At 52.9% G+C, this 21,815-nt stretch overlaps 1 protein-coding gene across 4 annotated transcripts in view; it reads left to right on the top strand.

Annotated features, from left to right (window-relative positions):
- SDK2 (sidekick cell adhesion molecule 2) overlaps positions 1-21,815 on the top strand; it is a 334,770-nt gene that overhangs the window by 285,197 nt on the left and 27,758 nt on the right. For 2 of the 4 annotated variants that reach the window (XM_060202672.1, XM_060202670.1), the window contains exons 33-40: positions 821-956; positions 2,272-2,328; positions 3,372-3,473; positions 3,583-3,698; positions 13,048-13,234; positions 17,560-17,697; positions 17,901-18,062; positions 21,277-21,402. In XM_060202672.1, coding sequence (XP_060058655.1) covers positions 821-956; positions 2,272-2,328; positions 3,372-3,473; positions 3,583-3,698; positions 13,048-13,234; positions 17,560-17,697; positions 17,901-18,062; positions 21,277-21,402 — 1,024 coding nt within the window. Of the gene's footprint in view, positions 1-820; positions 957-2,271; positions 2,329-3,371; positions 3,474-3,582; positions 3,699-13,047; positions 13,235-13,452; positions 13,728-17,559; positions 17,698-17,900; positions 18,063-21,276; positions 21,403-21,815 lie in introns of those variants that run through there. The other 2 variants (XM_060202671.1, XM_060202673.1) reach the window with 2 other exon arrangements.

The following is a 21,815-nucleotide window of genomic DNA, read 5'->3' as shown; positions in this document are numbered from 1 at the left end:
TGCTTCACCGCCTGTGAAGCGACTCCCCTGCAGGTGGGGAGCCGGGGTTTGAAGCGGGATCCTTATGCCAGTCCTTGTGCTTTGCGCCACCTGCGCTTAACCCGCTGCGCTACAGCCCGACTCCCAGGAGTACATTTTCTTGGTGACAGTGACCTTATACAACTTGCTCCAGGATGCAAGTAGCATAGCACTGGGAGGTGTGGGGGGGACTCCCATTGCAGCCAGGGAGGCAATTAAGGAACTAATAAAAAAAGGCTGAGGCATTTCGGCAGGCTTTTTAAAAAGCAGTGTTACAAAGAGCAGTTTCCACCAGAAGGCTGTTCTCCAACTCCGCTGCAGACAGACGGGAGGAGAAAGAAATGAGAAAATGAGCAAGGCGGAAAGGAGTGGCCACTGGGGCTTGGGGCTTGCAGGCAGGGAGAGAACCCACTAGCAGGGACCCCCAGGGCTGCCCACTGGGTGAGAGGCGGTGACTGGAGGTTGTGGAGACTGTCAGCCATTCCAGAGGGCTCCTGTGTGTCCTGTTCCAGGCTCAGCAGTGCCGTGTGACCTTGGGCAAGTTCTGTGACCTCTCTGAGTCTCCTGTACCTGCTGTGTCTGTGATTCCTGTCCCGCCTCACCTCACAGGGGATGCTACATGGATTAAAAAAAAAAAAATCCCAATGGAAACTCTCTATACATCGGATGCACTCAGTGTCCCCTTGGCTTGTTCTCCTGGCTGGAACAGTGTCACTGTGTCACTGGAAGCAGCATGGGGAGCTGAGAGGAGGGTGGGTGTCAAGAGGGTGACAGACGCTCCCCTCTGCTCCCTTCTCCACAGCCACCACCCGAGGACAAAATCAACGGCATCCTCCTGGGATTCCGGATCCGCTACCGGGAACTGCTCTCGGAGGGACTGCGGGGGTTCACCATGCGTGGCATCCACAACCCAGGGGCCAAGTGGGCCGAGCTGACCTGTGAGTGACTCTCGAGGCCGTTGGGGAGGCGGGCGGACACGCGTGGGCTCCTCCCCACGCCGGGGTGATGCCCAGCTTTCTGGAATCACGCGCCTTGAATGTGTGTGCCTCTTCCCGTCCTTCCCATTGGGTCACTGAGCACTTAGCAAGCACCTTCTTCTTGCCTCAACTATGTGAGAGCACAGGCCAGTTCCCAGCTGTCTGGGAACTGGGAGGAGCCGGATGGTCAGATGTGTCACTACTGAACTGGCCCAGGTCACTGCCATAATGGTTACCAAAGAGCTTAAAGCTAGGGCTTTAGAGGGCTTCATTGATCTTGGCGTTGACACAGAATGTCCTCCTGGGGTAGCTCTACTGAGGTACCCCCAGGAGTCCTGGAGACTGCTGCCCGCCTCTGGACAAGAAAGAAAGATCCAGGCGGACGTCCTTACTCACGAGCCAGGGAGTGGCCTTTGGCATTAGGAGGGTCATGTTTGTGACCTAGGGGTGGTGGCTTGCAGTGAGGAACAGAGCAGGAAGTGGCAGGAGAACCTGAAGCCAGAGCCCAGGTGTTGGGTCGGACAGGGACCTGTGATGGGGCTGCCCCCTCCCCTAAGGCTGACACGGGGAGGAAGGATCAGTCAAGTCCCCTCTCGGTGTCTGGTCTCCCCTCCCATAATTCCCTTCCACCTTTGATGCCCTGTCTCCCAGTGAGTATTAGTAGACAATAAAGTGATTGAACACAGAGCGAAAGAAAATTAATAGGGGAAAAAAAAATCGGAAGTCGCTGATCCAACAGCTTGTGCTGTGTATTTCTTTTATATTCTCAAAGACATGTACTTGTGCTTGTGAATTTATATCGTCTGTGTGTAATACAGTCGTATTTCCTGGCAGTAAAATGGTTTCTGGCTCATATGCGGGAATTAACGACACCACTATTTCATGGTGGTTCTCTTCAGGCACTCAGCTTTTAACAAGGGGTCAAAGTGGAACCAGAGGGTCCCCTCCCCCTCGCTATCTTTGGGGCTCCAGGGTCCCAATCCCCCCACCTCAACACACACGTACACATGCGCGCGCGCACACACACACAACGTCAGACCAGTGCATACAAGGGTGGACACTGTTCTGGAAGAGGCCTCCTTGTCCCCTCTTTATACCCCTGCCCGTAACTCACCATCAGGGCCCCAGAATTCCTTCCCTCTGTGTGTGTTTGTTGTCAGTCCCCCCTTCTTTCCTGTCCCCCTCATGTGTGAAGCTGGGTGTGTATGTGTGTGTATACTAACTGCCTCTGTCTGCTGTCTCCCTCTGGCCCCCTCTGCCCCCCCCCACCTGGTAGCCATGTTCTCCATGCGGAACCTGAGCCGGCCCAGCCTCACGTACTACGAGCTGGACAGTAAGTCTCCTTGCATGGTGGCTCCTGAGCCCCGCCCACGACCACTCCAGGCAGGGAGGGGAGCAGAGCCTCATGGGACACCTAACCACAGCAAAGTGGGTGCCCACCCCATGCTAGGGGGAGCACAGAATCCTGCCTTAACATGTGTGACTTAACCCAAACACACAGATAAACGGGGAATCCTGGGGAGGCTGCCCTCCAGCCCGCTGTGTGGTTGGAAGTGAAAAGGACCCCAGTAGGCTAGGAAGACAAGGATGGGGCTGGGGGGAGCCCCAGTGGGAACCTCTAGCTCTTCCCATCAGGCGGTCGGATAGCAAGGCCGTGCACACATACACACCCAACAAGCAGGACTCCTGCACCAAGCGTTTCTCTAAGTACCAGATGCTGTTCTAAAGACCTGTGCCATCCCCCACCCCAGGCTTCATAGAAAATGGCACACGTCTGAGCCGAAATACACTGCCTGCCTCAGCCAGTGGCCCCTTCAAATAACAGCAACTGTCCCACAGACCTGTGCCAGGTAGAGGGCGGACTGGCCTCCCTGGGTAGGAGTGCAGGGAACCTTTTAGCCTCACCACCCCCAGCAGGGACAGTGCCCACCCATGGGGACTTTTAGAGCCATTTGCATGCAGCTGTCCCTAGGACCCAGCTTGGCAAAAAAAAAAAAAAAGTAGGGCTTCTTAGGCCAGAACTCAACATCCAGTGAGTTCCTCCCGTTAGAATTAAGCTGCCCCCACACTCGCACACCCTCTGATGTCTGGAGCTGAAAATTTTAGCACCCCGGCTTCTAGAGTGACTGGTGTGCCCGGGACAGTTCTGTGTCACTGTGGTCATGCCAGCGTCAACAGTCTCTAAGTGTCCTACAGGGTCACACAGAACCGTCCTGTGTCCAGATTCCCCAGGGAAGAGATAAGAGCGTCTGCCCCCTACCCGAACCTCCACTCAGGGGACTAGGGTTACAAGGGTGTGTCGGCCGCTCTCCATCAGCTCTCTGCCTTTCGGGGATGGTGACTTCTGTGTGTGTCCCCCTCCCCGTCTCCCCCCAGACCTGAATAAGCACCGGCGATACGAGATACGGTTGAGTGTGTACAATGCGGTGGGCGAGGGGCCCTCCAGCCCCCCACAGGAGGTCTTTGTTGGAGAAGCAGGTGAGCACCCACCAGCCCTTCCTCCCCACCCAGGTGGACCACCCATCCCATTCACCCCTCCCTGGATCCCACTGGCTCCCCACACTCAACACCCCATCCTGCCCTCCAGTGCCCACGGCCGCGCCTCGCAATGTGGTGGTTCACGGCTCCTCGGCCACCCAGCTGGATGTGACGTGGGAGCCGCCACCCCTGGAAAATCAGAATGGAGACATTCAAGGCTACAAGGTAGGGGTGCTTTGGGGGCAGGAGGGGATCCAGGGGTGGGGTGACCCCCAGAGGTGAGGGAAAGGTCCTCAGCTCTTATCTATGCCACGAGGCCTGCATTAACGAATCTGCCATACACAGTGGCATTTTTCCCCTTTCCATTTGTATTTGACAGGATAGAAAGAAATTGAGAGGGGAGAGGAAATGGAGGGAACAAAAGACAGACACCTGCAGACCTGCTTCACCACTTCTGAAGCATCCTCCCCTGCAGGTGGGGAGCAGGGACTTGAACCCCGGTCCTTGCGCATGGTGATATGTGCACCCTCCCCCCATCCACACTGTTAGTTTGCAGGGAATGAGCAGAAATACTGTGCGAGGGAGGAAAAGTCCGCCCTTCTCTCTTCAGCCCTACCTTCCACCCCATAGCCACGCCCCTCCCCAGAGCCACACCCTCTCGAGAAAAACCACGCCCCGAGGCCACGCCCTCTTCACAGAAGCCCCGCCCCTTTCAAAGCCCCGTCTCCCTCAATACCACGTGTTCCTCTCCAAAACCAGGCCCTCCACTCCTCTCAGGGTGCCCAAGGCAGGCTCAGTTCAGAGGCAAAAAACACACACCCCAACAACTGAAGACCCCTTCACCGTGTTTATTTGGGCAATGCTGATTACAGTACTGATGCTAAGTGCTTGATAACTCAATTAGCAAAGGATCCCAGACCGTGGCTTGCAAGTCTCTAATATGTCAAGAGTTTGGATGGCCCGTGTTCTGATAGGATTTGACGTGGCTCTAGTATTCTTAGAGCCCTCTGGAACTCCATGATCTTGAAAGTCCTGTGAAATTTGGACGTTAGACACATTTGTGCCTCCCCCTCCCCCCCCACAGGCAGTAACTGAGTCTCCGCAAAGCAGCAGGACGCGTTAATAATCCAGGTGGTCCTGTGTAAAAACAATCATGAAGGATGGGGAGGAGGAGGAGGAGGAGGAGAAGGAAAGGCTTCCTGCCAAGGAAACTCTTAAGGATGGATGACACCCCAAGTGCTCTCTCAGGAGCACCAGCTGGGAAACTAAATATTGCACCTCAAACATATGCCTCCCCTGGGGAGGAAGACGGGCTGGAGCACCACTAGCAAGAGTCTGGCAGCCTCCAGACTGTCAAGTGGGAGTCTGTGGTTGATGTCCGGACCCAGGAAACGTGTGGGCGCAGAAACGCATGCATACCCCCCCAAAAAATAATAAGATAGCTGCTCATGCCTGAGCAATCACTGCGGCTCTCGCTGGGCGATGGCACCGCTGCCCCCTCGGCGTCCTCGGCACCCCAGGTCAGTCGGCTCTGACACAGCGATGTGTGGGCATTGTGAGGGCGTGCCTGCAGCTGAGATGACACGCTGGGGCGCGCAGGCAGGGAGGGGGTAGTTCACCTGGTAGAGTGCTATATTACCCTGCACACAGGTTCAAGCCCCCCCTCCCTCCAACCTCACCTGCAGGGGGGAAGCTTTGTGAATGGTGGAGCAGTGCTGCAGATGCCTCTCCTCTCTTGTCTCTCTCTCCCTCCCTGCACAGTCTGTGTACCACCTCTATAAAGGAGAAACTATGGGAAAATGGGAAGGGGGTCACCAGGCATAGTGGAGTCATTATGCAGGCACCAAGCACCAGAGACAACTCTAATGGCAAAAAAAAAAAAAAAGAAGACACAGTGAGGTCAGATTGAACTGTGACAACAAGCAGGCATGTCGGTGCAGCTCTGTTTTTTGATAATTCATTTATGTGTAAGCTTAAATATTAAGGGGAAGAAGATGAGTGACACACAGAATAAATAGCCTCCCCTAGTTTGTGGTAAGTAAAATAGGCAAAAGGAAGAAAGAGACCCAGAGGAAGTCTAAAAACTGAAATAGTTTCTTTAGGAAAAGATTTCATGAGAGGGTCACAGTGGACAAAAACCTGAAGGAGAACAGAGTGTGAATCAATTGGAGCTAGGGAAAGAATATTCCAGAAAGGGGGGGCCAGACAGTGGCACAGCAGGTTAAATGCACATAGTGCAAAGCTCAAGGACTGGTGCAAGGATCCTGGTTCAAGCCCCCAGCTCCCCACCTGCTGGGGAATCAGTTCACAAGCAGTGAAGTAGGTTTGCAGGTGTCTGTCTTGCTCTCCTCTCTCAGTTTCTCTCTGTCCTATCCAACAACACCAGCAGCAAAAACAACAGCAATAACAGCAACAACAACAACAATAGGAAAAGATGGCCTCCAGGAGCAGTGGATTTGTAGTGCAGGCACTAAGCCCCAGCAATAACCCTGGAGGCAAAATTTTATATATATATATATATTCAAAAAAAAGTTTTTTTAAAAAATAGAAGAAAATGACCACCAGGAGCGTCGGATTTGTAGTGCCTGCACCAAGCCCTAGCAATAACTCCAGTGACCATAAAAAAGGAATAAATAAATATAAATAAATAAATCTAAATCAACCCTATGAGTCATGAGTGCCTGACATAGAAGAAGACCAACAAACGAACCTGGGAGGTGGAGGGGCTCATGATGGGCCAGGTTGCGGGCAGAGGCCATGGCCACCTAGGACCCCAGAGGCAGTAGCTCTTGCTCCAAAGGAAATGCAGCTATCTAGGGTTAGAGGCGGAGGAGGGACGCGCGCAACTTGGTTTTGGTTTTTTGTCTCCAGGGTTATGACTGGGAGTCGGTGCCTGCGCTAAGAATCCACTGCTCCTGGAGGCCATTCCCCCCCATTCTGTTACCCTTGTTGTTCCTATTGTGTTATTGCTATTTTTGTTGAATAGAACAGAGAGAAATTGAGAGAGGAGGAGAAGAAAGAGGGGGAGAGAAAGACACCTGCAGACTTACTTCACCACTTGTGAAGACACACAGACACACACGCACGCCCGCAGGTGGGGAGCCAGGAGCTTGAACCGGGATCTTTAAGCTGGTCCTTGCACTTTGTGCCATGTGCACTTAACCTGCTGCACCACCACCCGGCCCCTGCAACTTGGCTTTTTCAAGGGCCATGCTGCTCACTGTGATCTGAAGTGAGGGCAAGTATAAAATCTTAGGTGGCAATAATCCAGGGGAGACCTGGTGATTGATGCCCTCAAAGGCCAGAAGGTGGCAGTGTTGAGAAGCGACTGCATAGAACTTGCATGTGGATGGTAGAGCTTCCAGTTCCATATCTGGAAAAGATAAAAGGAAGGAGAAGGCCTGGGGGAACAGCTGGAGTTGGTCTGAGCTGTCTGTCTGCCAAGCCAGGGAGATCTGGAGAGGAGCAGGTGGGGGCCAGGGCCTTGAACCCAAGTTCTGAGCTTAGTAATGTGGATGCTTTACAGAGGCACGACCACCCAGCCTCAGATTTTTTTTTTTCTTAAGATTATTTTATTTTAATGTGAACGAGACAAATAATATTAAGACAAGAGCACTGCCCGGAACAGAACCGGAGGCATCACACTCCCAGATCTCAAGCTGTATTATAGGGCCATTGTCATCAAAACTGCTTGGTACTGGAACATGAACAGACACACTGACCAGTGGAATAGAATTGAGAGCCCAGAAATGAGGCCCCACACCTATGGACATCTAATCTTTGACAAAGGGGCCCAGACTATTACATGGGGAAACCAGAGTCTCTTCAACAAATGGTGTTGGAAACAATGGGTTGAAACATGCAGAAGAATGAAACTGAATCACTGTATTTCACCAAATACAAAAGTCAATTCCAAGTGGATCAAGGACTTGGATGTTAGACCACAAATTATGAGATACTTAGAGGAAAATATTGGCAGAACTCTTTTCTGCATAAATTTTAAAGACATTTTCAATGAAACGAATCCAATTACAAAGAAGACTAAGGCAAGTATAAACCTATGGGACTACATCAAATTAAAAAGCTTCTGCACAGCAAAAGAAACCACTACCCAAACCAAGAGACCCCTCACAGAATGGGAGAAGATCTTTACATGCCATACATCAGATAAAAGTTTAATAACCAACATATATAAAGAGCTTGCCAGACTCAACAACAAGACAACAAACAACCCCATCCAAAAATGGAGGGAGGACTTGGACAGAATATTCATCACAGGAGAGATCCAAAAGGCCGAGAAACACGTGAAAAAATGCTCCAAGTCTCTGATTGTCAGAGAAATGCAAATCAAGACAACAATGAGATATCACTTCACTCCTGTGAGAATGTCACACATCAGAAAAGGTAACAGCAGCAAATGCTGGAGAGGGTGTGGGGTCAAAGGAACCCTCCTGCACTGCTGGTGGGAATGTCAGTTGGTCCAACCTCTGTGGAGAACAGTCTGGAGAACTCTCAGAAGGCTAGAAATAGACCTACCCTATGACCCTGCAATTCCTCTCCTGGGGACATATCCTAAGGAACCCAACACATCCATCCAAAAAGATCTGTGTACACATATGTTCTTGGCAGCACAATTTGTAATAGCCAAAACCTGGAAGCAACCCAGGTGTCCAACAACAGATGAGTGGCTGAGCAAGTTGTGGTCTAGATACACAATGGAATACTACTCAGCTGTAAAAAATGGTGACTTCACCATTTTCAGACGATCTTGGATGGACCATGAAAAATTCATGTTATGTGAAATAAGTCAGAAACAGAAGGATGAATATGGGATGATCTCACTCTCAGGCAGAAGTTGAAAAACAAGATCAGAAAAGAAAACACAAGTAGAACCTGAACTGGAATTGGCATATCGCACCAAAGTAAAAGACTCTGGGGTGGGTGGGTGGGTGGGGAGAATACAGGTCCATGAAGGATGATAAATGACATAGTGGGGGTTGTATTGTTAAATGGGAAACTGGGGAATATTATGCATGTACAAACTATTGTATTTACTGTTGAATGTAAAACATTAATTCCCCAATAAAGAAATAAATTTTTTAAAAAAGAGCACTGCCCAGCTGTGGCTTATGCTGCTGCTGGAGATAGAACCTGGGACCTCAGATGCCTCAGACGTGAATGTCTAATAGTGCCCTCTCCGCGGTTTCTTTATCCAGTCAGCTCTGGGTGGATATTCGAGGTGTTTCTGTGTTTGGGCTGTTATGATCATGCTGCTGTAAGCGTAGAAGTGCAGGCGTCTTTTCAAACTAGCGTTTGTGTATTCTTCAGAGAAATTCTTCAGGGATGTTGTGGTATTTCTGCTTCTTGGTTTTTGTTTGTTTGTTTTTGTTTTGTTGCCTCCAGGGTTATGACTGGGATTCGATGTCTGCACTGTGAATCCACTGCTCCTGGCAGCCATATTTTCCCATTGTTGTTGCTGCTGCTGTTGTTGTTGTTGGATAGGACAGAGAAAAACCGAGAGAGAGAGGAGGGAAAGATAGAGAGGGGGAGAGAAAAATAAGACTCCTGAAGAAGACCTGCTTCACAGCTGTGAAACGACTCCCCTCCAGATGGGGAGCCGGGGGCTCAAACCTGGATCCTTATGCCGGTCCTTGCACTTGCGCCACGTGCTCCAGCCCTACCTTTTAAAAAATAGTATATTTATTCATTTATTAGAGACAGAGAAACTGAGATGGAAGGGGAAGACAGAGAGGGGGAGAGAAAGACAGACACCTGCAGACCTGCTTCACCGCCTGTGAAGCGACTCCTCTGCACGTGAGTAGCCGGGGGCTGGAACCGGGATCCTTACACCAGTCACTGCGCTTCACACTGTATGCGCTTAACACTGCCCGGCCCACTGTTTGTTGTTTATTGTTTTTTTCCTTTAATTTTCCCCCTTTTGTTGCCCTTGTTGTTTATCATCACTGTAGTAGTTATTATTGCTGTTGACATTGCTGTTGTTGTTGTTGGATAGGACAGAGAGAAATGGAGAGAGGAGGGGAAGACAGGGGAGAGAAAGATAGACACCTGCAGACCTGCTTCACTGCCTGTGAAGCGACTCCCCTGCAGGTGGGGTGCCGGGGGCTCAAACCAGGATCCTTACACGCTGGTCCTTGCACTTTCTGCCATGTGCGCTTAACCCACTGCACCACTGCCTGGCTCCCGGCTCCCTGTTTCTTGTTTGTTTAAAAGAAATCACCAAGCTGTTTTCCAGTGGGGCTGTACCAAGCTAGTGCACAAAAGTTCTTTTTCTTTCTTGGAGAGAGACAGAAATCAAGAGGAGGAGGAGAGAAAGAAACAGAGAGATACCTGTGGCACAGCCCCGCTGCTCGCGAAGCTTTCACCCCGCAGCTGGGGGCCGGACAGACTAGTGACTTGCCCCTGCGTCCTTGTTCATCGGAACATGTGCTCTTAACCAGAAAGTTCCTTTTTCTCACCAACACTTGCTTCCCAGCTTTTCAGCCATTCCCGTGTTGATAGTCCTCAAACACTGGCCTCGCCTGCCTGGCTGAGCCACGTTTGCCACAGGAGTCTCTGCATCTTGAAATGTCGCCTCCTCTCAGTGACCCTCTCTGCCTGTCCCTTCTCTCCCCCTTGCTGTTCCAGCTCCTCTCTCCGGCCCCCAAACACTGAGAGGTCAGGAGTCACTCAGGGACACTGTCTACACTCATTTTCTTTAGTGGACATGGACACTCATCACTTGCCGGGTTTAGGCGGACGCCACCTAGGTTCTTAGCATTGCCCTTAACCTTGCCACAGTACCCAGAATTCAGCAGGAAGCCTGTCCACTGTTGTATCCTCACAAGTGGGCAAAAGAGTGAACGAGTGAGTGAGTGACCTCATCTCTCACTCATCTGCCCATATGAGACGGTTCAATTAAGGAAGGAAGGAAGGACAGACCCAGGTGATGGAACATTGGACTTTCTAATGTGAGACTCCTAGTTGGTTCCCTGACACTCATGCATCATAAATGGGCTCTGATACCCCTCTCTCTCTCTCCCTCTCCCTATATCCGTCCCTCCCTCCCTCCCTCCCTCTGCCCCCTCTCCTTCTCTCCCTCTCTCCCTCTCTCTTTCTGCCTCCCTCGTGAAATGAATAACATGAATATAATTTTTTAAAGAAGGAATTAGAGAGGGGACCAGGCAGTGGCACACCTGGTTAGTACAAAGTGCAACGACCCATGCAAGGATCTGAGTTTGAGTCCCCAGCTCCCACCTGCAGGGAAGACACTTCACAAGCGGTGATGCAGGTCTGCAGGTGTCTCTCTGTCTCTCTCCTTCTCCCTTTTCAAGTTCTCTCTGTCCTATCCAATAAAAAAAATGACTGTCAGGAACAGTGGATTCATAGTGCCGGCACCAAGCCCTCAGTGATAAACCTAGAGACAAAAAAAAAGAAAAGAAAGGAAGGAAGGAAGGAAGGAAGGAAGGAAGGAAGGAAGGAAGGAAGGAAAGTAATTGGAGGAAAGCAAGAGTTTAACAAGACTTCCAAACTGCCGCTCACTGACACATGCCAGGTGGGAACTCTGTTCCTTGTCTCCCCCCCCCCACTTTTTTTGTTTATTTATTGGCTAGAGACAGCCAGAACTCGAGAGGGAAGGAGGAGATAGAGAGGGAGACAGATAGAGAGACACCTGCAGCCCTGCCTCACCACTTGTGAAGCTTTCCCCCTGCAGGTTCTTCTTCTTCTAGCGTTTGCCCTTCTTCCGTAGCCAGTCAACAGCGTCAGGTTGAGCCTGATGTAAAGTTTCGAGACCTCCTTTGAATCTGGAGAGGTGGCAGTCATTGACTATGTGGGTCATAGTCTGTCTGGAGCCGCAGGGGCAGTTCGGGTCGTCTCTGGCTCCCCAGCGATGGAACATAGCGACGCACCGGCCATGGCCTGTTCGATAGCGATTGAGGAGGGCCCAATCATAACGTGCTAGGTCAAAGCCGGGTTGACGCTCGCAGGGGTCTGTGATGAGGTGTTTGTTCTTTACCTCAGCTGACTGCCAACTCTGTTTCCAAGAGACTGGAACAGAGAAGTTCAGTGTAGGTGTAGGGGACCAGATTGGGTGACGAGACGTCAAGCGTTGGACAGGGTGGGCGAAGATATCCGCGTATATTGGCAGGTCCGGTCGAGCGTAGACGTGGGAAATGAACTTAGATGATGCCGCATCCAGACGAATATCTGGCGGGGCGATGTTGCTGAGAACTGGCAGCCATGGGACCAGGGTGGAACAGATGGTTTCAGAAATGATCCTCATGGAGGAATATAATTTGGAATCGACCGAGTGGACATGGGGGCTACGGAACCATCCTGGGGCACAGTATTCTGCAGTGGAATAGCATATTGCCAGAGATGATGATCGTAGTGTGGAAGCGCTCACGCCCCATGAGGAGCTGGCCAGTCTTGCAATGATGTGATTCCTCGCGCCCACCTTTGCTGCAGTTTTTATGAGATGTTCGTGAAATGACAGAGTGCGATCGAGAGTAACGCCAAGATAGACTGGCTGGGCTTCATACCGGATTCTCGTATCGCCAAGCTGCACATTAAGCTCACGTGAGGCCGAGGCATGGTATAGATGGAAAACAGATGATACCGTTTTTGCAGTGCTAGGGATTAGTCGCCATTTTTTACAGTAATCAGATATCAGAGACATGTCTTTCGTGAGTGTTTCCTCGAGGAAACACTCTAACCCTAAACTGCAGGTGGGGACCAGGGACTCGATCCTGGGTCCTCGTGCACTGTAACATGTGTGCTCAACCAGGTGCACCACCACCTACCTGCCCCCTACCTCCCCCTTTTAAAAAAATTCTTTATTGGACAATTAATGATTTAGAGTTGACAGTAAAATACAATAGTTTGTACATGCATAACATTTCCCACTTTTCCACATAACAATACAAGGACGTTTTTCTCCCTTCATCAGTGTCCTCCAGGAAAACATGAGACTCTGGAAGGCAGTAGCATGCAAAAACCACTTTGGCCAGGAGGTGGCACCAAACGCTCTCTAATCCTCCCCATGGCAGGGCTCGCCACTTTTTGGAAGCCTCCGTTCAGGGCTGCAAAGCCCCGAGGAAGGGTCTCCCAGCCTCACTGACCCTGCAGGTCAGCCTCACAGACTGTGTTGTGAGAAGCCCGTGGAACATCTTCTGAGCTCTTAGACTCAACTGCCTGTAGGGCACCTCCCTCACAACTTCCCAGGATGTTCTGAAATGGCTTCTAGAACAGCACCAATGTTAAGTGCTTCTGCACTGCCCCTGGGTGGCTCCCACCGCCTGCCCAGGTCTGTAGGTGGCAACCAGGACAGTGTCTCTGAGACCCCAGTGCAGGCAGGGGTACCACGTGTCAGCTCACAGCTCTCCCTCAAAGGCTTGCAGAGTTCAGTGCTCACAGGTGGCACACACCTGCAGAGGGCACTCCGTGTGGCGTGTCAGGGCAGGGTGAGGCTCTGGGTCCTGCACCCCAAGAATACTGAATCCAGCCCCTGACCGGCTCTGCCTTTCTGTGTCCTGTGGGCTCTCCCACTCAGCCTTCCGACCCTCTGTGTCCGCAGATTTTCTTCCGAGAGGCCGAGCAAAGGAACCTCACAGAGCGACTGAAGACGCTGTTCCTGGCCGAGACCAGCGTGAAGCTCAAGAATCTGACGGGCTACACGACTTACATGGTCAGCGTGGCCGCCTTCAACTCTGCGGGGGACGGACCTCGGAGCACTCCTGTTCAGGGCCAGACCCAGCAAGCAGGTGCGGGGTGGGGAGGAGAGGCTGGAAAGGAGGTGCTCTTGGGGGAACTGGAGGCAGCTGCTTCACCCCCCAAGAGACCTGGGCTAAGGACAGCATTCAAAGAAAGGGGTCACCGCCCACAGAGCTGGGCAGATAGTGAGCTCAGCAAAGAGACACCGCCCACTTGAGCCTAGCAGGGAGCCCCAGATCTGACCATCTTGCTTCTGTTAGCTCACCAGCCCACACCAGCCCGTCTCCCCTACACACACAGCTTTTACCCTCTTTCTGCCTATGGATGCAGAGTCCTTCATGGAAGCTTCTGGGAGCACCGGTTCGGCCTAGCGTGGAGGCAGGTGATGAACACGCCTCTAGCTTGACCTTCGAGGGCAGTGGGTGTGAGTGGCCTCAGAGCAGGGCCAGGGAACAGGTCGTGGAGGACCCTAGATGGGTTTGCCTGCAGGGGCCTCAGTCTCAGGAGGAGATCTGAGCAAGAAGGAGAGGACAGCATGGAGGACCCCTGGAGGAGGGGTGTTCCAGGCAGGGGGAGTGTCAGGTGTCAGGTGCAAAGGCCCAGTGGCAGGAGAGGATTTGAGAAACAGAAAGAGAGATGACTGGAGAGAAAGTGGGCAGTTTGGGAGATGGTGGCAGGTCTGAGGACCTTAGGAGGAAGTGTAAGGTTTACTCTATGGTCCATGTCAGGGGCAGGGCAGGGGGTTACTGGGTAGCTTCACATAGTTGGGCTCTGGGATCCTGCTTCTGTTTTTTTGCCTCCAGGGTTACCTCTGGGGCTCGGTGCCTGCACTACGAGTCCACTGCTCCTGGTGGCCTTTTTTTTTCATTTTATTGGATAAGACAGAGAGAAATTGAGAAGGGAAGGAGAGATAGAGAAGGAGAGAGAAAGATAAGACACCTACAGACCTGCTTCACTGTTTGTGAAGCGACTCCCCCCACACGCACACAGGTGGGGAACTGGGGGTCTCAAACTGGGATCTTTGTACGGGTCCTTGTGCTTAGTACTGTGTGTGCTTAACCCAGTGCGCCACCACCCGACCCCCTTGCTTCTACGTCTACTTTTCTTTTAATATTTATTTATTTTTTTAATATTTTATTTTATTTATTTATTCCCTTTTGTTGCCCTTGTTGTTTTTATTGTTGTAGTTATTAATGTTGTCATTGTTGGATATGACAGAGAGAAATGGAGAGAGGAAGGGAAGACAGAGAGGTGGAGAGAAAGACAGACATCTGCAGACCTGCTTAACCACCTGTGAAGCGACTCCCCTGCAGGTGGGGAGCCGGGGGCTCGAACTGGGATCCTTAGACCAGTCCTTGCGCTTTGTGCCACATGCGCTTAACCCACTGCGCTACCGCCTGACTCCCTCTTTATTTATTTATTGGATAGAGTCAGCCAGAAATCAAGACGGAAGGGGGAGATAGAGAAACAGAGAGGGGGCCAGGTGGCAGCACACCATGTTAAGCCCACAGTGTGAAGCACAAGGACCCACACAGAGATCCCGGTTCGAGCCCCCGGCTCCCCACCTGCAGGGAGGGTCACATCACAAGTGTTGAAGCAGGTCTGCAGGTGTCTGCCATTCTCTCCACCTCTCTGTCTTCCCCTCCTCTCTCCATTTTTCTCTGCCCTATCCAGCAATACCAGTAACAACAAGGGCAACAAAATAGAAAAAATGGCCACCAGGAGTAGTGGATTCGTAGTGCAGACACTGTGTCCCAGCAACCCTGAGGGAGAGAGAAAAAAAAAGGGGGCTGGTCGGGCAGTAGTGCAGCGGGTTAAGCACACATGGCGCGAAGCACAAGGACCGGCATGAGGATCCCGGTTCAAGCCCCCGGCTCCCCATCTGCGGGGGTGGGGGTGGGGGGGGAGTCACTTCACAATCGGTGAAGCAGGTCTGTAGGTGTCTATCTTTCTCTCCCCCCTCTGCCTTCCTCTCTCCATTTCTCTCTGTCCTAACAACAATGACATCAATAGCAACCATAACAATAACCACAACAATGATAAAAAACAACAAGGGCAACAAAGGGGGGGGGAAACAGAGAGACACCTGCAGCCCTGCTTCACCGCTTGCAAAACTTTCCCCCCTGCAGGTGGGGACAGGAGGCTCCAACCCAGATCCTTGCACATTGTAACATGTGTGCTCAACCAGGTGCACCACCACCCGGCCCCTATTTTTACTTGTCTAAATGATGTGTTCACTCGCTTGTTGTATAAGGAAGAGAGACGACCAGAGCCTCCCTCTGGTCCAAATCGTGCAGGGGATCAGGCCCTAGCCTCAGGCATGCAGGTGTTTGCTCTATCTGCTGAGAAAACTCCCCAGCAGCTCCTGCTCGTTTTTTTTTTTTTTTTTCCTCCAAAGATTGCTGGGCTCGGTGCCTGCACCATGAATCCACTGCTCCTGGAGGCCATTTTTCCCCCTTTTGTTGCCCTTGTTGTTGTAGCCTCGTTGTGGTTATTATTATTACCATTGATGTTGTTCGTTGTTGGATAGGACGGAGAGAAATGGAGAGAGGAGGGGAAGACAGGGAGAGAAAGACACCTGCAGATCTGCTTCACTGCCTGTGAAGTGACTCCCCTGCAGGTGGGGAGCTTCACTGTTGGTAAAGCTACCCCCTGCAGGTGGGGACCAGGGGCTTGAATCTGGGTCCTTGCGCTTGTGACATATGTCAGTTCTATTTCACTTTTAATTTTTTTCAATTATCTATTTATTCATTATTAGATAGAGACAGAGAAATTGAGAGGAGAAAGGGAGAGAGACAGAGAGACACCTGCAGCCCTGCTTCACCACTCGTGAAACTTTCCGCCTGCAAGTGGGGACCAGGGGCTTGAACCCAGCACTTTGTGCACTGTAGTGTGTGTGCTTAACCAGGTGCGCCACCAGCTGGCCCCTTCAGTTCTGTCTTCAAAAACTTGCTCTAACCCTGGGTGGAAGGTGGGCCATGCAGGCAGGGAGATGAGTGAGCAAGCGTGGGGGAGAGGCAGGAGGACAGGAAGAACCATCTGCCCACAAGTATCCCAAGTGGTTCTTCCAGCAGGACTCCAACACTCATTCTCCTGAGAGCCCCTGGACGGGCAGGGCAGGGCAGGGCAGGGCAGGGCAGGGCAGGGCAGGGCAGGACAGGTGTCCCCCTCCCCCATGTGATGAGCAGGGGGTAAGCCTGGAAAATGAGTCTGTCCCCCAGCACTGCCCTAGCTGTTCCTTAGGGAGCAGAGGTGACAGCCCAGGAAATTCCAGCATGCCCTGTGCCATCGTCCCTGCACTGTCCCTTCCTCTGCCCACACAGATGTCTCCCTGCCTCCCTGAACCATGGCCCCCAGTCCTCGGTGTCTCACATGCAAACCACGGCTTCTCTGAAAGCTCCAGCCAGACCCCTGTGGCCAGTTGCTAATTGTGTCCTCTTTGGGGACGAGTCTGGCTCCAGGGAAATCCTTTTCCTCCACTGGCTCCTGAGAATCCGCCTGCCTGTCCTGACCAGTCTCCGTCAGTGTCAGCGGCCGGATGTGAGCCCATAGGAGCCTGGGAGCTCCTGTCACCGTAACAGCAAGACACAGTGTTCTGTCGCACTACACCCCCCCCCCTCACCCAGAGGAGGCAGGAAAGGCTCCCCCTGAGCCGCCTTCCTCCTTCAAAGGCTGCAGCTGGCTGACACCAGGCGGAAGGAGCAGGACTGGTCACCACTAGTGGGGGGCGGCTAGTGGGACAGCAGCCTGGTCATTGCAGCTGTCAGTAGATGTGTCTTTCCCTTCCTGCCCTCCCCCTCAGTTTTCGGTTCAACAAAGCATCTCCCTCAGAGGGTTCCACTGACCCTGGCTCTGGCCACCTTGACAGGGAGGTCTCTGGACCACAAGTCCTGCCCCGTGCTCCATCCAGGACAGAAGAGAGGCCTCCTCAATGCAGTTCTGGTGTCTGCATATCCCATGCTCCCCACACCCTCCTCCCATCTCTGGGACCCAGACACCCTGCCTTCTCTAGCAGGGGCCCCCCTACAGAGCTTCTCAGGGCATCTCAGGGGCCACTGAGACCTGAGTCAGCAGCCCAGACCCACCCAACAAGACCTGCCTGACCCCCACCCCCATTCCCCCAGCCTGGGAGAGGGGAGGTCTCTGACAGTGCAGAGTGAGAGCCACAGAGAGCTGCAGGAGAGAGGAGAGTCCAGTGACCCCCCTCCTGACTGCTCCTGCCAGAAGCTGTGCTTTCAATTCTTCAGGGGCCAGACCCAGATGCCTCTCCCCCCACCGCTGCCACCACTCCCCTTCCCTGGAGTCCAAGAAGGTCTGTGGACATGTCTAGCAAGAGCAGATAGACACCCTCACACCCTTTACTTCTCCTCGGCAGCACCCAGTGCTCCTAGCTCAGTCAAGTTCAGTGAGCTGACCACCACATCCGTGAACGTGTCCTGGCACGCCCCGGAGTTCCCCAATGGCATCCTGGATGGTTATCGGCTGGTATATGAGCCCTGCACCCCTGTGGACGGTGAGTGGGGCCCCCGGGGCATGGCCCCTGAGGTCCGTCCTCGCACAGGGCCACCATCATTCCGTAGAGAATTTCACCCAGCTTGTAAACAGGGAAACAGGTCCATACAAGGGGCAGGACCATTCCCCCCAGGGTGAAAAACAGAACAGGCTCCTTGCTGCTCAAGGCGCAAACCACTACCCGAGTGCTCTCCCCGCCCGCAGGGGTCAGTAAGATCGTGACCGTGGACGTGAAGGGCAGCAGCCCTCTGTGGCTGAAAGTCAAGGACCTGGCGGAGGGCATGACCTACCGCTTCCGAATCAGAGCCAAGACCTTCACCTACGGGCCGGAGATCGAAGCCAATGTCACCACGGGCCCCGGAGAAGGTAGGGGCGCACGTGGGGGCTACTGTTCCACATCAGGGCCTTCAGATCAGGAGGGTGTGTCCAGAGCCACCCCCTAAGCCTGGACATGTGGAGGGGAGCAGCATGGGACAGGTAGCTGGGGGGACATAGTCGCACAGTGTGCAGGATGTGGCCTGGAGGGGGGCATTGGTGGTCAAGGGGGGGCTCTAAGTGGGGGATCCTGGGGGACTTAAGACAGGCACTCGGAAATATGCACTGAGATTCCGTGTATTCTAAAGGCAAGGGGGACTAGGAAGGGTGCCTGTCGAGGAGTCAGGCTGCAGAGCCCCCCCCCCCACCATCAGAATGTTTCAGGATGACACTTATGTGAAAGCCCCCCCCCCCAGGGGTGCTGCCTGTGCCCTCAGGGCATCAGAATCCACATGCATACCCAGCTAGGATGGCTTTTCAGTAACCACTCGTGCAGGGGCCCAGACACCAGGAGATAACAGGCCAGACCCAGGGGGAGGGAGGGCAACTGCTTGGCTGGGCAGCCCTGTTTTGTTTTCAATTTAATGCAACTTTTATTAGTGATTGAATAGATTATAAGATTATGGGGTGGTCCAGGTGGTAGTGCAGTGATAAGGCACTGGACTCTTAAGCATGAGGTCCTGAGTTCGGTCCCCAACAGCACATGTACCAGAGTGATGTCTGGTTCTTCCTCTCTCTCTCTGCCTATCATTTATTATTATTATTATTATTATTATTATTATTATTATTATTATTATATTTTGTTTATTTTTAATGAAAGAGAGATACAACGAAAGTGACCAGAGCACTGCTCAGCTCTGGTTTACGGTGGTGCAGGGGACTGAACCTGGGACCTTGGAGCCTTGACCTTGGAGGCATGAGAGTCTGTTTACATCACCACTATGCTATCTGCCCCTACCCCTGCCTATCATATTTTATTTATTTATGAGAAAGAGGGAGCGAGAAAGAACCAGACATCACTCTGGCACATGTGCTGCCGTGGATCGAACTGGGGACCTCATGCTTGAGAGTCCAAAACTTTACCACTGCGCCGCCTCCCGGACCACCCTGCCTATCATTCTTTATGAATAAATAAATAAAGTATTTTTAAAATAAAATTAAAATAAGATCATGGAGTATCTTATCGGTCCACCAGGGACCCACCACTTAAGCTTTGTGTCCCCTCTCCCCCACCCCAGTGATAACATCACAGTTTTCACAAAGTCTAAAAGACAGTTTGGAATAGCACCATGTGCGGGGGGCCACTAGGGGGGAAAGGACGTTGCAGGAGTGCTCTAGCTGGGGGGCGGGGTCCAGACTTGGTGGCATGCACCTGCAGAGCAGGGCTACCATTATCCAAAGTGTAGAACCCAAGAGGGCTGGGGAGAGGAGGGAAAGAGAGGAAGGGGGCAAGAAAGACTGAGGGATGGGTGTGGGGTTTTGTGACACCTCTTAAAGTTGCCCTTGGGCTGGGTTTTTTTTTTTTTTTCCTGGAATCCCTGGTGGCTGAGGGTGTCACCTCCTGAATGCAAAACCACCTGCCAGGCCAGCCTGGTCTCTCCCTGCCTGAAAAAGTACACAAAGATCCCCAAACTTCCCCGTCCTATGAAGGCGCCTCCCCCCCCCCCCTCCTCCTCCTCCTCCTTTTACTATGGGAGTCAAGACTGGGCATGGCTTCCCCTGGGCTTGACCCCTCTCACCTATCCTGTGAACTTACTGCTGGCTCAGACAGGCTGTTTTTTGTTTTTGTTTTTTGCCTCCAGGGTTATCACAAATCCACTGCTCCTGGTGGCCATTTTCCCCCCATTTTATTGGATAGGACAGAGAGAAATTGAGAGAGGAGAGGGAGAGAGAAAGATAGATACTTGCAGACCTGCTTTGCTGCTTGTGAAGGGTCCCCTCTGCAGGTGGGGAGCCAGGGGTTTGAACCCGGATCTTTGTGTGGGTCCTTGTGCTTAGTACTATGTGCGCTGAACCCCCCGCCTCCCAACAGGTCGCTCTTGACTTTGTCTTTGGAAGCACTGTGCATTCTCACCTCTTGTTCTACAGAGAAGCCTGGCTAGACCAGAGCTGGCCATGCGGCAGGGAGCAGTTTGCCGCTCTCGCTGTCAGCTGCCCACCTTCCAGCTGCCCTGTATCTGCTCCCTAACACCCTGGCACCACCACCACCCCTTCCAACCTGACTTGAATTCCTGGGGAAAGAAGCAAACACAGAGAGAGACCTGGCAGAGACAGACAGGAAGGGGCAGTGGTGACGTGGGGACAGGAGACCTGTCAGGAGGAAGATGGGCTGTTCCAACCTGAGCTTGAAGTGGCCCAGGCAGGGGAGGCAGGAAGGACAGAGAGGTGACAGAGGGGGCCCTCTGCAGAAGAGCTTGTGAGGTCTGGGTCCTGAGGCCTCCACCTGCTCAGCTCAACACACCTGCCCCCTGTGCTGTGGTGGCACACACTAGAAGGAGGAGGAAGTGAGGCCCCTGGGATCATGACAGGCAGTGGTGCTGGGCTGTCTCACTCAGTCCTTGGCCTCCTGTCCACCTGCCAGCACCCTGGACCCTGGAGACTCTTCACCCCAACACAGGACTCTCAGCTTCTTCCCCAGGGGCACCCACAGGGGCCACCCAGCACCCACTTTCTCAACACACACACACACACACACACACCACTGCTTCATCCCATACAGAAACCACAGCACCTTCTGGGTTCTGGACTCTGGAAGGTGCAAGGATAGCGTCCAATAGAGAGAGATTCAGCAGAGGGGTGGTGGCCCTGGAGACTCAGCTGGGGCAGAGGGCTCAGGCCCCTTAGTAAACACCCGCTGCTTTTTCTGGCAGAACAGCAGCTCCCTCTCACTGGATTGTTTTTTCCCTCTCCCTCTCCCTCTCCCTCTCCCTCTCCCTCTCTCTCTCTCTCTCCCCTGCCTGGTGGCCAAGCCAGCAGCTCCCAACCTACCCACCCCCCAGCCCTTTGGTTCTCCTCTCTCCTTGCCTGATCTAATAGCAGATGCAGTTGGGGGAGATAGTGATGAGGGATCCAGAGACGATGCTGAAAGGGGGTGTGGTAGGGAGAGGGCCTTCAGCCCTCACAAACCAACCACCCAGACAAGCTCCTCAGGCTTCAGGGGACTTTGTCTCCTGACCTCTCCTGCCAGAGCTCAGAGCAGCAGGCAGGGTGCCCACCAAGCTCTGATTGCCTGCTCCCCACGCCCCCCACTGCCCACTGTCTGCAGGAGCCCCGGGCCCCCCAGGAGTGCCTATCATCGTGCGGTACAGCTCAGCCATCGCCATCCACTGGTCCAGCGGGGACCCCGGCAAAGGACCCATCACCCGCTACGTGATAGAGGCCCGGCCCTCAGGTAGGTCTCACACGGGACTCCTGTGGCTCCTGTCTCTCCCACGTCCCCTTCCCTCCCCTCGAGGAGTCCTGTCTCTGCTCACAGGGAGATGATGGGTCAGGTGACAGCAAAGGAGGGCCTGCTGGGGAGGGGTAGACACGGGAAGTTGGACCCTTCATTAGGGGGACACACAGCACCCCTCTGGGGAAGCACCAGCCCTCCCCAGTGGAGGATCATTCAAAAAGCCAGGGAAAAGCTAGGGAGACAGCATAATGGTTCTGCAATGAGACTCTCATGCCTGAGGCACCAAAGTCCCCACGTTCAACCTCCAGCACCACCATAAGCGAGAATGGAGCAATCTCTGATAAAAAAAATTAATGAATAGGGTGTCGTAGCGCAGTGGGATAAGCGCAGGTGGTGCAAAGCGCAAGGAC

Source organism: Erinaceus europaeus, chromosome 12 (genome assembly GCF_950295315.1).
Source record: "Erinaceus europaeus chromosome 12, mEriEur2.1, whole genome shotgun sequence".
NCBI lineage: Eukaryota > Metazoa > Chordata > Mammalia > Eulipotyphla > Erinaceidae > Erinaceus > Erinaceus europaeus.
This window is presented reverse-complemented; position numbering and strand designations above follow the sequence as displayed.